The sequence below is a fragment of the Phlebotomus papatasi genome, chromosome 2, assembly GCF_024763615.1.
Source record: "Phlebotomus papatasi isolate M1 chromosome 2, Ppap_2.1, whole genome shotgun sequence".
NCBI lineage: Eukaryota > Metazoa > Arthropoda > Insecta > Diptera > Psychodidae > Phlebotomus > Phlebotomus papatasi.
In genome coordinates this window covers 86,737,970-86,754,809 of record NC_077223.1, presented here as the reverse complement: position 1 = coordinate 86,754,809, position 16,840 = coordinate 86,737,970, and the positions used below count along the sequence as shown (strand labels likewise).

General features: G+C 32.3%; 1 protein-coding gene across 1 annotated transcript in view; it reads left to right on the top strand.

The window, feature by feature from the left end:
* LOC129804870 (uncharacterized) overlaps positions 1-14,537 on the top strand; it is a 39,539-nt gene extending 25,002 nt beyond the window's left edge. The window contains exons 4-5 of the mRNA XM_055852538.1: positions 6,620-6,780; positions 10,682-14,537. Coding sequence (XP_055708513.1) covers positions 6,620-6,780; positions 10,682-11,158 — 638 coding nt within the window. The 3' untranslated portion in view covers positions 11,159-14,537. The remainder of the gene's footprint in view (positions 1-6,619; positions 6,781-10,681) is intronic.
* Positions 14,538-16,840: the final 2,303 nt, after the last annotated feature.

The following is a 16,840-nucleotide window of genomic DNA, read 5'->3' as shown; positions in this document are numbered from 1 at the left end:
ATCTCCCATCCTCATTCTTTTATATTTTCTCTTTTCAAATGCTGAGTGTTGCTGTTTCTGCAGCACTATGAGGGATATAAATTTATTATTTCTATCTGAATTAACGCAAAAATTTCTCGGGCACAAGTGAACACTAAGGGTTGAGGAACCACAAAAAATTTCACACTTGTTATAATTCAATAGGATGCCTCATGGCTATGGCTTTGTCACCCCTTGATGTTTGGCTTTCCACCCCTTGATCCTGCGTGCGTTGATCATCAAAAATTACGCATCAACGAACTCACTTGCCGGTAAATCGGTGTCCTCTGGACGTATCAAGGGTGAAAGGCTCCAAATGGCTTTTTGTAATATTTTCAAGGTTTTCAAAAAAAATCTTTACGGTGGTTGTACAAATCCTGAAAACCAGAAAAAAAAATCTTGCCGAGTCCAAATCATCCAAATCGATCCATAAATTGTCTCATGTTCTAATTCTTGGCCTTAGCTAAATCTATCTGCCTACACCCTAAATTTTCTCTATAATTCATCTCATCTTGGCAAGTGAAAATTTCACGCTAATTGGTCATAAAGCGTCAACACCCTCCTTTTTTCGCTCTCTCAGCTAAATGGATTTAGAAAATACAAATAATACATTGTGCCATGGGGAGATTCTTTCAGGGTATTTTATGATGAATGTTGCCGCATAAACATCACCATCTGTCCAATTCAATGTCGACCTTTACACTCTACATTTCCAGATTTTAGTGCAAAAACTACTTTAATTTATAGAACTACACACATAAATTATTCTTTTATTGCTAATCACAGAATTATCCAACTGAAAAAAACATCAACAGTTGATTGAAATTAAACAACGATACACATTAATTAGAGACACAAATACATAGTTTGTCATAAAAGACTCAGACAATATTGAATGGATGTACGTACAAAAGGTAAAATGAAATCATCTCAAAAGTTCTATAGAGTTCACATTATGATGGATAAATATTCAAACGTGACTCTGTACAATTGACTAAGGATTAAGTCATTGTGAAGGATTTAAGAATATTTTTACACAAAAAAGACATCTATAAATTACGTGAGAAATATTTTGATGCACAAAGATATATTGAAAAAGAAGGGACAATTTGAATATAATGAGCCTATTAACACACTTGAGTTAAATTGACTTTTACACGTCGGATATAGGACCCTTTAAGATGACATCTCAAAGAAAAACTGTTGTTTTTCAAAAGCTGTATAGGGTAAGTGTGCCAAATTTCGGCATAGTTGCATGCAAGAGTCAAAGTCTTAAGTTTTAAATGTAATATTTTAAATTCAAATTGATTTTTTTTATTCTTTCTTCTGAAAGAGTGTTGCTTGGAGCCTTGTAAAGAGTTTACTATCTTTATTTACTCTAAAATCATTCTTAATACATTTTAAAATGAATAAAAATATAGACATAGCTTTGGTGCCCTATTTCGGCCACCTTCATTCTCATAGTTCTTTGCCCATCGGGAATTCTTCCAATATATTTTTCACGTCATCTCGTTTGTCGAATCTACATTTTTTGTTATTCTTTTGCATTGTATAATCTCTAGAGTACGTAAAATCTAAAAATTCATGGAAATTCGAGGAACAAAAAAGGTGGCCGAAATTGCAAGCTGGCCGAAATTTGGCACACTTACCCTAATGGTATTAACATTTAAGATTTCATGGGAATTTAGATTTTTTCCTTTTTTGCATTTTAGAAAATAGTATATTAAAAATATTTTAAAAACAAACTGATAACAATGCTGCACTATATCTCATAGAGAGAGGAAATTAAAATTTTGCTTATAGGGGATTCAGACGAAAAGCTAAGCCATATGGCTTTACTGTTTCGCTTTATGTATTGGATATACTTACGGCTTAAGCCGAGAGATGGCTTGCAATTATAATCAAAATAACGATCAAACAAAATCTCCATCGCTTTCGCACTAAGCGACTTAAGTCGTAAGTCTGTGCAAGGTATTAGAAATTTGACAGACTTATTGCTTAAGCCGATAGACGGCTTAGTGTTAAACTGACAGGAATGTAGTTTAATCATTGTTTTGATTATAAAACATTAAGACGTTTCTCGACCTAACAATAAACCTACCAAGACCCTGTGAAATTGACCGGTTTAAAAACTTTTCAAAATTAACACATATTTAAACGGTACAATGTTACTATCAAACTCTATAAATTTCTTAAAATATGCGTTATAATATATTTTTCAGTGTTTAAATTTTCATTTTTTCCTCGTTTCCGAGAAAATTTTGTTGAGTATCTTACCCTACAGCGGTAAGTCATTTGACCGAGCGCTCTAGAAAGAACGATCAAAATCGGGCGGTAGGTTTAGTGTTAAACCGTAGGTCTATGCAGATGCAGAACATTATAATTTCTTATCAGTTAAGTTTTCTTTGGAAAAAATTACTTAAGATTGAATTATTAAGGGCAAACGATCTATTGAATTACGAGAAACCAATAAAATTGATTGCTATTTAGGATTTTGAGACATTCGGAAACCAGGTCAAACCTCTAGTCGAAGATAGCTCTAGGTAAGAGATATAATTAATATACTGGATAGACTTACGCCTTAAGTCGAGAGACGGCTTAGCCTCATTATAATTAAAATAATGAACAACTACATTTCCATCAGTTTGCCACTAGCATAAGTCGTTTCTCGGATTAAGCCGTAAATCTGTAAAGGGCAAAATCCCAAGCCTTTTGTTAAATGAAAAGTAAGAAGATAACTGGTTTCGATTCGCATATCCTTATTTGTCAGAAAATTTGTAATGACCCAAATGAAACTCAAACCTGGGACACTTGCAAATAGAGAGAAACATTCTACCGCACTTAACCCACTTAATCCATTGCGTGCCCTAAAAATTTATAAATAAATTCTTCTTTTAATAATGCAATATTACAAATTCTATTAAATTGTAAACCAATACTATCAACTACGTGTAATCACTCCATGTTACATTAACTACCCCTCAGGAATTCATTTTTTTTTGAATATATAGAAATTAAAATAAGGTCGAAAAATAATTTCCAAAAATATAAATCAATTACTGGTATCTAACTAAAATATTACTAATTGAGATTGATGCGAACGGGTAGAAAATGTCAAGACCTTTACAAAAGATCTAAATTTAACCAAATCGGTTAAAAAATTAGCCCTCCCAAGTGATTGATCTTTGAGCTTCAATATAATTCAAAATGACGAATTTTTCGGTCATTGGTATGTCTGGACAAAAATGTTAACCGATACTTCCAAAACATATCCGAAAATCATTGAAAATCTTTGGCCGATTTTGGTAAAAGCCAAAAAATATATGATATTAAGTATTTAAGGTTATAACCATTTTTAAGCTACAGAATAGTGTCGATTTGAAAAGAAAGCGAATTGTACATGCTCTGTATTTGAATTCGAGCAATAAAATATTCCCCGATATCTTCAAATTTCTTTAAAAAAATGCCTCTTTAAAGAAAATTTCCCCTGATCTTGCAGACAGAAACGTCAGAATTTTTTTAAAAAGGCAATTTTTGACGAAAATTAATTCTAGTGTGTAGGCACCATTAGACAAACCGGTGGAGAAGTTCATACGATATTTTTTTCATTCAAACCATTAGATCTGTTAATCTGGTAATAAGTTGGGTAAAAATTAATGTGTCTATTCTATTAAAAATGATATTCCGTCTTAAAAAAAGATTAAATCATTAATAAAATTATTTAAAAAATTAGTTTCTCGTTAAATTGTTTTGATAATCGATAAAGAAAATATCTTAGCAATATAAAATGGAAGAAGAATTGTACTCACGTGTACGGGGTTAAGGATTTCTATAAATTTCGTTTACAAGCCTTTTTTTAAGTTTATTGTTTCAACTCAATATTTGTCCAAAATTGTGTAGAATAATTAATTTTTGTATTTAAATAAAATACACATTTTATTTAAATGTGTATTTAAATGTAATATGTTCAGACCTGTTCTTACAAAAGAATCCGTACTTGTTCAAATCGATTGAAAAATGCATTTTTCAAAACCGGAATGGAGTGATAGCTTTAGATACTATCGAATCGATAATATCGACATCTATATCTATTAGTTTAAGTGAATGTAGACTCATTGCGACTTGTTGGACCAGTTTTTGGGACATTCTTAAAAGTATAGGACTTTTAAATTAATATCTAGATATATTAGTTACAATATCGATACTTGGATCAGCAATTTTCGCAACTTCCTCGTTAGCTTTATCAGCAATTCTTTAACAATACGAAACTACACAGACTATACAATAATGTCTGATTTAGGTGACGAAAAACTTACGACAATTACTGATCCAAGCGACGAAATTTGCCGCTATCGTTTTAATTTTTCAGAATTGGTAGTCGATATTATCGAAAAGAAGTCACATAGAGCTCTGCGGTATTTGCATGACTGCTGTCGAATAAGTAAAAAAAAAATCCCTTCTCGCATAAGTTTTTGTCTGTTTTTTTCTTTTTAATCAGCCGAATTTCGGGGAGCTTAGGGGTCTCAAGATTAGAATTACAGTCTATATCTATAATGTTTCTTGCTCTTTTTTATGTTTTTATTGACCATTAAAAACATAATGAAGATCAATAAAAAAATCAGATTGAAATTTTAACTTTGACAGCTATCATGCTAGCGCGTTGGCTCTCAACACTGCCACCCCTAACTAATCTTTGACCTTAAAAAATATTACAATTTAAGAATAACCAATGTGCCAGACTTATAAATAAAAAAATACAAAATCTATTTTCGAGAAATTTTCCTAAAAAAAACACTGATAAAAAAACGGGGGTGCAATTAACTTTTTTTCCTCATAACTTTAACACTTTTTAGGTGTAAAAATATATCAACATTTTTAATGTTAATTTTACAACTTTTTTAAGGGTAAAATTAACGTGAAAAATGGTAACTTCAACCCATAATATACCTATAAAGCAGAGGTGTGCAAAAAACCGTTGAAACCGAATTAACGTCAAAATAAGTTTGTTATAGTAGGGTTTTGACCATTGACGTACATGTTTCATTTGACGTTTATTCGGTTTCAAGGGTTCTTGCACGCCTCTGCTATAAAGCATAATATTTACACCGATTTCGGATTTCTCTCAGTGAACTTAGTTTTGAAAAATAACTGAGAAGGGACCAAAAAGAAATAAAAGTCAAGAGGGTTTCCCAATACCTGATGTCGCTATCTCTAACCGTTTGGCCTCTACTTCTAGTAACGACCATGCAGGTTATCAAACGAAGAAATAAGATATAACTCTTTCTGTAAATTGAAATTGTTTTTATAACAAATCTCTCTCTTTAAATTATTTTTTTTTTAATTTATGCCAATGTGAGTCATATTGAAAAAATCATTCTTTCAGATTGGTCCATGCGTTTTTTTTTCTTCCAAAACCATGCAAAATATTTATAAATAATAAAAATATCATATGACTAAACTCTTAATTGGGTTCACTAACCATTAAGTCTCATAATCTAAGCAAAATGTTAATGTACGAAATAATTTCCCATCTGAATGCATAGTTGTATGATAATGAGTTTCTAAACCACTTCAATTTTCAGCTCATTTCTTGAGCAAATACCATTGAAGAGTTTGCTCGTAGGTTTACTTGCTGTATCGATGGATGAGGTTTAGAAAAATATACTTGATCACGCAGGGTTGAAATACCTAATACACTTCAAAAAATATTCTTTCTCCGCTGCCAATGTGTTATTTGTTATTGCTCCCACGGAAAAATGAAGCTCATATAAAATCTAAATGATGACACAAAATGTGTTGAAAATACTTTGAAGAGAACCGGAGGTCAGTTTGAGTTATTTAGGAGGTAACAGCCCTAGTTTAAACCCTATTAAAACCCTTCCAGTTCACTTCACGTCAGGCCCTATAAATAAATTAAAGTTAGTTTTAGCTTGCACATGACTGAATGCGGCATTTCAATCAAAATACTGCCAATTGCTGGTAATTTTAGGGGTGACAAAAATTTTTCACTATATATATTTGCAACATATGTGTCAACACGCAATAATTCACCATAAGTAATTTTCACAATTGACCATTTAAGCACTGAATGCCCGAGTTCACCCTCATCCTGTGTACTTCCATCCCTGGGCTTAAAATACTCCAATAAGAACACCAACTGAGTGTCGGAGTGTGTTGATCCTTGACAAACCATACTTCTAATTCCATTTAGATCCTTTGCTCTCCCCCTCGATACCCTTCTAACCATTACCATCACAATGGGATTTGTCCTCGTCGGCAGTCTCTCTATGCAATTGATTCCATGCCACTGAAAAAGGCTCCAGTGACAATTAAAACGAGGCCAATTCTATAATCAAGTAAATTTGGGAGTCTTTGGGAGGGAGGTAGGCGAGTTTTGGTCCATTTTCTCTGCAAAACATTATACGAGAACATTTTATCCTCCCCAAAATACACCCCAGCTACAGCAATCAACATTAGCTGGATAATATTTTGTGCAAATATTGGCTGTGGAAAAGCGTGCTCCCCCATCTTAATTTAACCGAAAATTCAAGACAATTTCAATCAATTGAGCATTTTGCCATTTTTTTGGGCTATTTTCTAGGTTGTTCAGCACAGACAATTTTGGGCAAAACCCGAAGACCACGGACAGCCTTCACATCACAGCAACTCCTCGAATTGGAGAAGCAATTTAAACAGAGTAAATATCTTTCCAGACCTAAGAGATTTGAGGTGGCTAGCAGTTTACTTCTGTCGGAGACACAGGCGAGTAAAGTGTGAAAAAGAAGCATGCAGAAAAGATTTTATTTGATTCATGTACAAGATTTTGAGTAATGGTTGCTTAACAGTTAATTTGAATTTGACGTAAAACCCGTAAAATTTGGCATTGAATGGTGACAGATTGAGGCGATGACGAAACGAAGAGCAAACGAAGATGAAACGATTTTAAATAATTTCAGTTTGAGAAATTTATTGTATGATGGGGTAATTTGGAATGATTTTGGAATGTTGAGATTTTTTCACTGCCCAGCAAAACTTAGTTCTGCAATTCCGCAATTTTTCTTCTTCAATCGCTAACCGCATTAGCGATCGTACCGGCGATTAACCAAAGTTATCCAAATTTGTCTCGAGTCTCATTCCCGTTACCTAATGGCTACCTCAGAGACGGTTATTTCAAATCTCTACATTTTATTGCAAAAAATGAGGAAAATATACTTCTTGAAAAAAAAAAGAATAGGTTTTTCGTAAATATTAAACAATTTCATACCCCTCAGCCGAATATCACATCGTGAAAAAAAATTGTTCTTAAGAAATTTTTGATACAATTTATCAAAAAATGCAGAATTTTCGGTCGGGATTATACTTCATAGTCCTATTTCACCATTCTCTTTAGGCAACACACTCTCACGAGATTTATTTATATAAAATACACAATGAAAATCGTGTTTATAAATTTCAATAAGTTGATAAATAATTTCATAGTAAATATTCCAAGTCAATTTTGGCAGAATGACATCTTGAGGATAGTGCCGAAAATTTATAACACGGTCGGATCCTCAGAACAAAATTCTGCAAAATTTTCGGCAGTTACGAATTCAAATCTGACGAATTTCCGCAGAATTCTGCAGAATTTGCCGGGTGGGTGTTTCAGATGGTCAAAGAGAAAAAGAAAACCACGAAGAAGTACAAGACTATATTCGAGAGTACTACTTCGCATTTTTTTCCCATCTAAAAGTGTTAGGATATCTCACCGTTCCGAATTAGACATGATTCCAAATTACTCCATCTTACCCTACCTCAATACAAAAAGCTGAAGTATAGCACACTTTTTAGGTTATGTTAAGCCTAACCTCAAAAATCAAGTAATATTTTGTAAGACAGAGTTTATTTGTAATATAGGGGTAAGTAGGGCACCTTTGGAAGTGGGGCACCTTTGAAAGTGGAGCACCTTTAAAATTGGGATTTTTCTCCTATGTTTAAGTACACAGTAAAAAATTTTCAGGTTCTTTAGCATCATTTTCATTGTAAATTTTACATAAATATCGCTCCTTGGAAATTACAAGGGGCCAACTAATTATCGGCCATTTTTTCAGGAGACAGTATGAAAGATTCAACTTTTGTAAATAAGTATCTCAATTTAACGCATTCCTTACCATGGTATCATATATCATACGCAAATTGAGTAATCCTGTGCGATTTTTATCCGAATTGCTGGTGGGAATGGATTTTTAGTAACTTTAGTTCTTCAATTATTTGGGAAAAATAATTCGACAGAGATTATAATACATTTTGTTATTGTTTTCTTTCTTTGCGGAAGGTCATGCAAAATTTTTGCTCAAAATGGCGGACGGAAAATGACTGAACAAAAACAATTTATTTGTTTTCTATTTGTATGAGCACTAATATAAACATCGAAACTTTTATATTTTTACCTTTCAAAATATGTTTTTTAATGAGTTAGCTCCTTGTCGTTCTAAATGATGTGCAAATTTTGCTGAAATTAGAATGACAAGGGATCAACTTGGTTGAGTTAATCCCCTGTTTCACAAAAAATTGAACGATGAATATTTTTTGTGCACCTTTACTTCATACAAAATTATGCAAATAATCAAAAAGATTAAAATTTTGAAAAACTTTTCTAATAACGAAATTTAATGACTTATATCATGTGAAAATTTATTAAATTGTCTTTCTAAGTGCATTAGAATCTCAATATCGCAAAAAAATGAGTTGACCCCTTGCAATTTCCAAGGAGCAATATGTAATCGTGTGTACTGATACACATTTGTGTAATTTGTACACATTTTGTCTGAAAACTGTGTAATTTGTACACATTTTGCCTGAAAATTGTGTAATTTTATACGAAATATGTAAGAAAATGTACACAACTGTGTAATCATTCGCAGTTGGTTACACAGTTTACCATTTGAGTAACTTTACAAGAATAATCGTGGTAAAAAAGCAAACCAACGATGGTCCTTGTAATCTTTTTTTACTGCTTAGAACTGAGCCATATAATAATGTGATTTAGCTTCTCAATCTGTTTGTCAACCTAAATTATATCACGATAAGGCTAAATTTTATTTAAAAATAAGTGAAAAATCCCAATTTCAAAGGTACCTCACTTTCAAAGGTGCCCCACTTCCCCTTATATGATTTTTATCAACTTCCAATATTAAAAAAAAAAGAGGAGAAAGAACATCTCGAGATAATATTAACTTAGGGGGGAGGGGGTCCACCGAAGAATGGGAGTCAATATCTCTTACCGTTTGACTTCTACCCCGTCTACCCCGGTAATAAACTGGATCCACTAACGACTAGGACAGATTCATGTGGATTGGAAATTTCAAGACCTTTCCAAAAAACCTAAATTTAAGCAAATCTCTTGAAAAATGATTCCTTCTGATAAACTTTGACTTCGAAAATTCGATGTCGAATTTTTTTCGGTAATAGGTTATGTATGGATGAAATGTACGCCTGGCCCACTTTCAAGATATCTCTGAAAATAAAAGAAATCGTAGGAGCCGTTTTCGAAATAAAATTATACGAATTTTGTAAAACGCTTTTCAAGAGTTTGTGAAAATTGTATTTAAATCTTTAAAACAAATAATTAAAACATTTCTAAAATTTTTCTTTATAAGATTTGCTTACATTTCGTTTTCAGTCGCTTTTTGGAAAACTGTTAACCAATAGACTTCACAAATTTAATAAATACTAACCTCAAAAATTCTTTAGATGTCATATTTTAATACAAGGGATCTGATTGCTAATTTTGTTCCAATTTCGATTGAAATATGATTTATTTTTTAGGTTATAAATTAACATAACTTCACATTGCAAACAAAGTTCTTTATTAAATAATAATAAGTTAATTATGTCCAGAATCCTGAAAACATCTCGAAACACATCAAATAACTACATTATTGGCACAAATTGTATATTTCTTCTGTTTTGAGATCTTATTTCTAGGTTAGGTTTAACATAACCTCAAATTTTCGAATAACCTCTTGCTCAAATTCATTAAGGCTCAATATCATTGCCTTTTTATCCTACTGGGCTAAATATATTTCACTTCAAAATGTATATTACCACGCCCCTGGCAAATTGCCTGAAATTTGAAACCACTTTCTCATATTTCGATTTAAATTTATATGGGAATTTTTTTGCACTCGCGACCGTTACGCTAAATATCTCAAATGTGAAAAGTTTTTCCGTATTATAAGACACCTTTCCGTATGGAGGAATAAATATACTAAATTTTTGTTTAAATACATTTTTTCCTCGGAGCACTGTGAGCTGAGTCCGAGATCAATTTAGGAAATTGGCTTCAAATAGCTCCATATAAAAAAATTAACTTGCCACATGCTTGTATACTACTATTCATTCCACTTTATGCAATATGACTATACTTAACATAAACATTTTCCAAGCAGAAAAAAATTATTTGTTCTTTGTAAATCCAAACAAATGACTTTAATATCTTTGCCAAGAAGTTTTTCCTCATCCTGCAAATTCGCATATCCTAAACTACGTCACGACATATCCTTCTGTATGTGAATTTTGTGGTTAAAATGTGATTTATCTCCTCCCTGTTGAGGAATATGTCATCAGTTTAAATTTATATTTTTCTCACTTGATCCCCTCTTTTCTCTATCGTAAAATACAGGTTAAAATATGGTTCCAAAACAGACGAATGAAATGGAAGCGCTCCAAGAAAGCCCAACAAGAGGCCAAATCCAAAGATCATTCGTTGCATTCAAATAATGGATCATCGAATATATCAGACTCAGATAAGTCCTCATCTAGCTCCTCATCATCAATGCCCAAGACACCAACTGCGCCAGGTATTGCTGTCCAGAGTGGAGAAAAAATCAACAATGAGAAGCAACTAACGGCTCTACCAGAAAATGCAATAAATCGAAATTTTGGTGTGATGAAGTCCAGTCACATAATCAACAGCACCAGCAACAACAACAATGAACAACATCGAATTGTTAACAATTTGATGACATCAAATCTAAATAATTTCAGCAACTTGGTCGAAGAGAGTGTTCCAGCAAGTGCAATACTGAACCGAAGAGGGGTTGTCTTTACCGACGGCGTCATGTCCAATGGGGACATGTTTAGGCCGTATGTTGTGTAAAATTGAAAAGGTAAAAGAAACGCACTCACATGTACTTTAAATACCCTTCTATGCTCTACATTCATTTGCTGGACTCTATCTCTAAATTCATTGAATTGGTCAAAGCAATATGCTTCCTAAAAATGGTTAATTTCGACATTGTAAGAAGACTAATGGGTTGCGCACAATTAATTAGTTTTTCAAGCTGTTTTTAGTACATAAACCTCTGATTGGGCACTCAATGGGTCAAGTGATAGAGCACTCGCTCTATAATGCAAGTGTCCCATGTTCGAATCCCCTTTAGGTAGGTCATCAGGAATTTTTCTGGCGTTAAAGGTGTTCGGATTGCATCCAGTGGGCTTCACTGCACTCTTTATTCCACGGGCATGGGCCTGACAACTTCATCCCGTACAAGAAAAAATAATAAAGCATGTCTATAAATCCCCTTGCGGGAAGGCCTTGTTCCTTCATGGAATGCTGTGCCAGAATTATTATTATTAAAGCTCTCTGGTATTCAGGTGACAGCTGTCAAACACATGAGAAAGTCAAAAAATCCGTCTTCTCGCATTGGTTTTATCTGTCATTTTCGGTCCCAATCACCCGATTACCGGACAGATCGGTATATCTAGTTTTAACCTTTATTTTGATTACTTTGTTGGTCGGTAATTAAGCGAGAAAAATGTTTTTGGCCATGTTCGATTTTATTTATTAAGAAAATGCCGATAAAAGTCAATATAGCTTTTCAACAATTATCCAACTTTTTTATCATTTCCAAAAAGGACACTCTTTCAAAGGCGCTTAGTAGTTCCCCAGCAAATTCGATCTGCAATTCTGCACTTTTGAAATTTTAACGTTTTTTGTCATTCAATCGGATACTTCGTGTGGCTTCGGGATAGTCGTGCGACTTCGTGAGCATCGTGAATTTCTTTCGTGTTTTCTAACTATTTCCTTCCCCTTCGTATTTTCTATTATGGCTGATTTAATAATATTGTATTATAACATTATAATAATATTGTAAAAAAAAGAGAGTATTCACGTAAAATTGTTGAATAAAAATTGAATTTTAAATAAATTGAAATACATATTTTTATGTAGTTAAAATAATGTTTAGAAACATTAGAAAGGGTAAAAGAAATGTAGAAATCATCTAAATACTCTAAAGAAATTCTGCCGATAATTTTAAAATTTTCTATAGAAATTCTGCAGAAAATTCTGCAGAATTTTCATACAACGATCGGATCCACCTTAGAACAAAATTCTGCAGAAATTCTGCTGATTTTTCGGCAGTTAGTAATTCAAATCTGACGAATTTCTGCAGAATTCTGCAGAATTTGCCGGGTGGGTCGTCATTTGAATAAAATCGCAAATATGGCGGCTGAAAGATCAATTTAAATCAAATTTTGGTCTAAAGCGGGCAAACGCGGCAATTATCACGCGACGAGCTCTTACATACCCAAAATATCATATAGGATTAGGAAGAAACGGTCATACGATCTCTTTGTGAGCTTAAATAACTCCCTTAATTCCCTTTTGGGGTCGTTCAACACAATGTCATTGATCCGGATTATTCAGCGCCATTTTTATTTATGCTGCCACACCGAAAGTTCAAAAACAAACTTTGAAGACTCCAGATAATACTTACACAGCTCTCTCTGATATCCGGTTGACGTGGGGACAAAATGACATTTGAGTTTTTTTTTTAATCTGGTCAATGATTTTTCTATTTTGAGCTGTCTGAATTTATTTTCAGTCGAAAAAAAAAACAGAATTTCCTTTGTGATGCGTTTTTATTTTGTACCACAATTAAGTATCAAAGGCTTTGATAAAGTGAAATAATAATTCATGCCTGTCAGCTGTCAGTGTTTGTCAGCTGTCAACCGGATATCGCAGTGCCGGATATTGGAGAGAGCTGTGTATCTAGCTTGGATTTTGTTTGGGTTATCGTTTCCTTACGTAAATAATAGTGGCCAATGAAAAAACGAAATTCAGAGCAAAAAAACTTTTAGGTTGGTTACTTCTATTAGCTGTGATTTGACAATCCCCTGCTTCGATTGCTGTCATATTTTGACACATGTCATTTAAAGATATGGGTGATTCGAGATATGCAAGATCCATTTAAGATTTTTTGATACTACTAACGGCATATACTCGTCATCCTGTGGACTTGTTGAATGACCTGTAAGGGAATTCTGTAATAGTATGACAATGTCATACAGTAGACTCTCTCAAATTCGTGCATATGGGACCGAAATGTCAGCCGAATTAGACAGAAATTCGGGCGACAAACTTTTTGAAATGCAACGATTTTTTATTCATCTGCATACACACATTGAGTTTACACACTCATTTATATCGTAAATTGCTTGAAAATCCCTTAACAATAAAAATCACATCAAACTAAGACAAACCATGCCAAATTTGAGCATATTTGCTTCATTTGATAATCATAATCAAACTTGAAAAATGACAACAAACTTTTTTCAAAAGTAACCGCTGCCCGAATTTAAAAGTAGCCCGATCTTAAAAGAGCCAAATTAGCGAGAGTCTACTGTAAGTTCCCAAAAGCTACATAGAACTCTTTGTATTGGCTATTTAATGCTCACTGGGCTTTAATATTGTCCTGCTCTTGAATTTTACCACGAAAATTTGCCATATTTCGTTGTCATTCTGTTACAGAATTTTTCCTCTGGATCTCATTCACTCTCATTGTAATGTGAAAAACACGCTTACAAAACAAAAGTTATTGTGCGTTGGGCATAATGCAATGAAAATATTTGATTTTGTCCAGTATTATTTTCGAAAATCCGTATGATAGTCATGACTTTTAGAAACAAGATTTAGACGATGATTCTTTATAAGCTATCAAACATGTTTACAATGCCTCGCTAAACATATGTAAACATGTTTTTGACATTTCAATATGAGTGAGTGAGATCTCGATCTAGTCATCTCGCTCATTCTCATAGGAAATTTTGAAAACATGTTTACAAACAAAAGTTATTGTGCGCTGGGCATAACTCACAAAAACTGTATCCGAAAAATCTTTGAAAAACAAAATTGTTTGTGCGCAGCCCATAAGAATTGCCAAAATTATAAAATTTTCGAAATTACGAAAATAAACTGCAGAAGGGTATTTTTCTAATTTGCTCTAGTTTTTAATAAATCTGTAAATATCTATCATAAGTCCTATCTTGCAGAAAGAGAATTAAATTAAAGAAAACAAAGGTAAATAGCTGTATTTATTTAAAGAAAACGATGTAAATAATAATTTAAAAGAAATGTGTGAAATTCAATTAAATTATTAAAATAAAGAAATAGAAAAATTTTGTTTCAAAGTGAAATAAATTACTACAATGTTCCTAAAAATGTATTTAAACAGAGATTGAGAAAAAAAAGAAAACCATCCCAAAGAGTGAGAAAAATAAAATTGAAAGAACCGCATTTCTTGCATAAATCCAGGAGATTTGTGTTTTTTCCCTATTTCGCATAAACTTCACTATCACAACAGCCGGAAGGAGGAAGGCAATAATGGTAATTTCATGGTGAATACGAAAGCTTATACAGTTCAGTATCATTTAATTCTCCCATTTCATCTCATTTGAATTAATTTTCCAATCCCGAAACAACTTGTGATGGACTACAAATTTCTGCCATTTTCAACTTGTGCTCTCACCATCATCTCCCAGCGACGCCATTTATAAAACAGTTGGTAAAATCATGAATAAATGCATGATCCAGGGAAATGGGAAGATTTTATGAGGAACGAATCTGTGCCCTATACGCAGCACAAGATGTATTAGTAAGAGGAACAGAAACTGAAGAATTGTCTTGATTTACACACAACGTGCTATATATTACATTGAATTTCCTTCCCTTCGCTTTTTGAGATTTATTTCTCTCCTACGTTACTTATGTTCTACCTCCCCAAAAGCTCACCCCTTGAGACACCCTTGTAACATTATATCGTATCATGTGAACAAACATAAAAGTTGAAAGATGAAATATCAAATGTGTTGTAAGTATTTTGATATTAAAATCATTTTTATTTATTGCACTTTGTTTTCTTATTTGGCTAAAAGGTTATTTTAGGATGTGAGGTTATGAGAAACTTAACCTAAAAACAAAAGACATATTTTAAACGGCGAAAAGTCTAAGCTTTCCATTGGGATGCAATTAAATTTGATATGAATATAGTTAAGGATACTTTTGACTTTTAAATTAATGAAATTCTAACCTCTAAAATTTATCAAGTCCTAACGTATAATAAGATCCTGAAGATGGAATTTATTATCTATTTTTTTTTAATCTTCTTTTCTTTCCAAGGTTGATATAAAAACCTTAGAAAATGAAATAAATAACCTCACTTAATTTTCATTTGACCTAACCTAAACCTATACCTAACAAGGATTTTATATTCCAACAATAATTAAATCATTAAAATATCTAGAGACCTAACAACACTCTCCCTTACTTTCTAAAATTTTACAATAATCTTTTATGCACATTTTAAAACGCAAGTATTTTAGGCAATGTATTTGAGGTTAGAATTTGTTATATTTGAAATATGAGAAATATTTTAAAAACAAAATTGCTTTTATTTGTTATTCAAACGTTAAAATTAATGATAAATCACTAAATAAAATGAATGTTTCAAAATAAGTCCTAAATTTTGACATAACCTTACTTTTTAAAATAACCTATTACTTAAATACAAATTTAGCCCTAAAATCTTTTCGAATTAGTGATTATTAGAGTGCTATATTGAAACTTTTCGGATTTATCTTAAGTCTTGTTTTTAGAATAATCCCAATTACATCTCTTTGTTAAAAAAGAAAAAGAAGCAGTCCCTTTAAAAGGAAAATTAGATTAGAAGCAGTAAAATAATTTATAGGAGTATTTTTCTTACTTGATAAAAAGCTTATTCTATAACCTTTGAGTTTAGGGAAAATAAATCAGTATCGGAATTTTCTGGATATTTCTTCACTGAGAGAAATCCTAAAAAGTTAAAATAACTTTCCGGAAATGTTAATTTTACCCTGCAGTATTGATCCGAAATCGGTGTAAATATTACCCTTTTTAGGTGTATTAGGGGTTAAAGCTACCTTTTTTCATGTAAATTTTACCCTTAAAAAGGGTGCAAAATTAAAATTAAAAAATGTTGATATATTTTTACACCTAAAAAGTGTTAAAGTTCTGAGGAAAAAAAATTTAATCGCACCCTCTTTTTTCTCAGTGTTGTAATATTGATTTTTAGGTTAGAATAATCTCAGAATTACCTATTTGCTAAAAAAATGGAAATCAATTCCACTGAAAGGAAAATTAGATGTAATTATAGATGTGTTTCTCTTACTTGGAAAAAGTATTATTCTACACAGCATTTAAGGTTAAGTAATGAATCATCATCAATCACAAAAAGGAAATTATAAAGTCAACTTTAACGGGCAATTTCTCAATAATTTAAAGTACATGTACTTATTTGTGGCAAAAACAGAAAATCAAAATTAGAAAATAATCAGAATTTGTCATGTTATTTGTTGCAAAAACTAAAAATTCATGGAAATTTCAGGAACAAATATGTGGCCGGAATTGCAAGCTGGCCGGAATTTGCTACACACCCTATATTATTTAAATTTTGTAAAACTTCGAGCATTTTTTTTATGGCAGTTGTGACGAATTTTTTAATATCCATCTGGTCTAGAATAT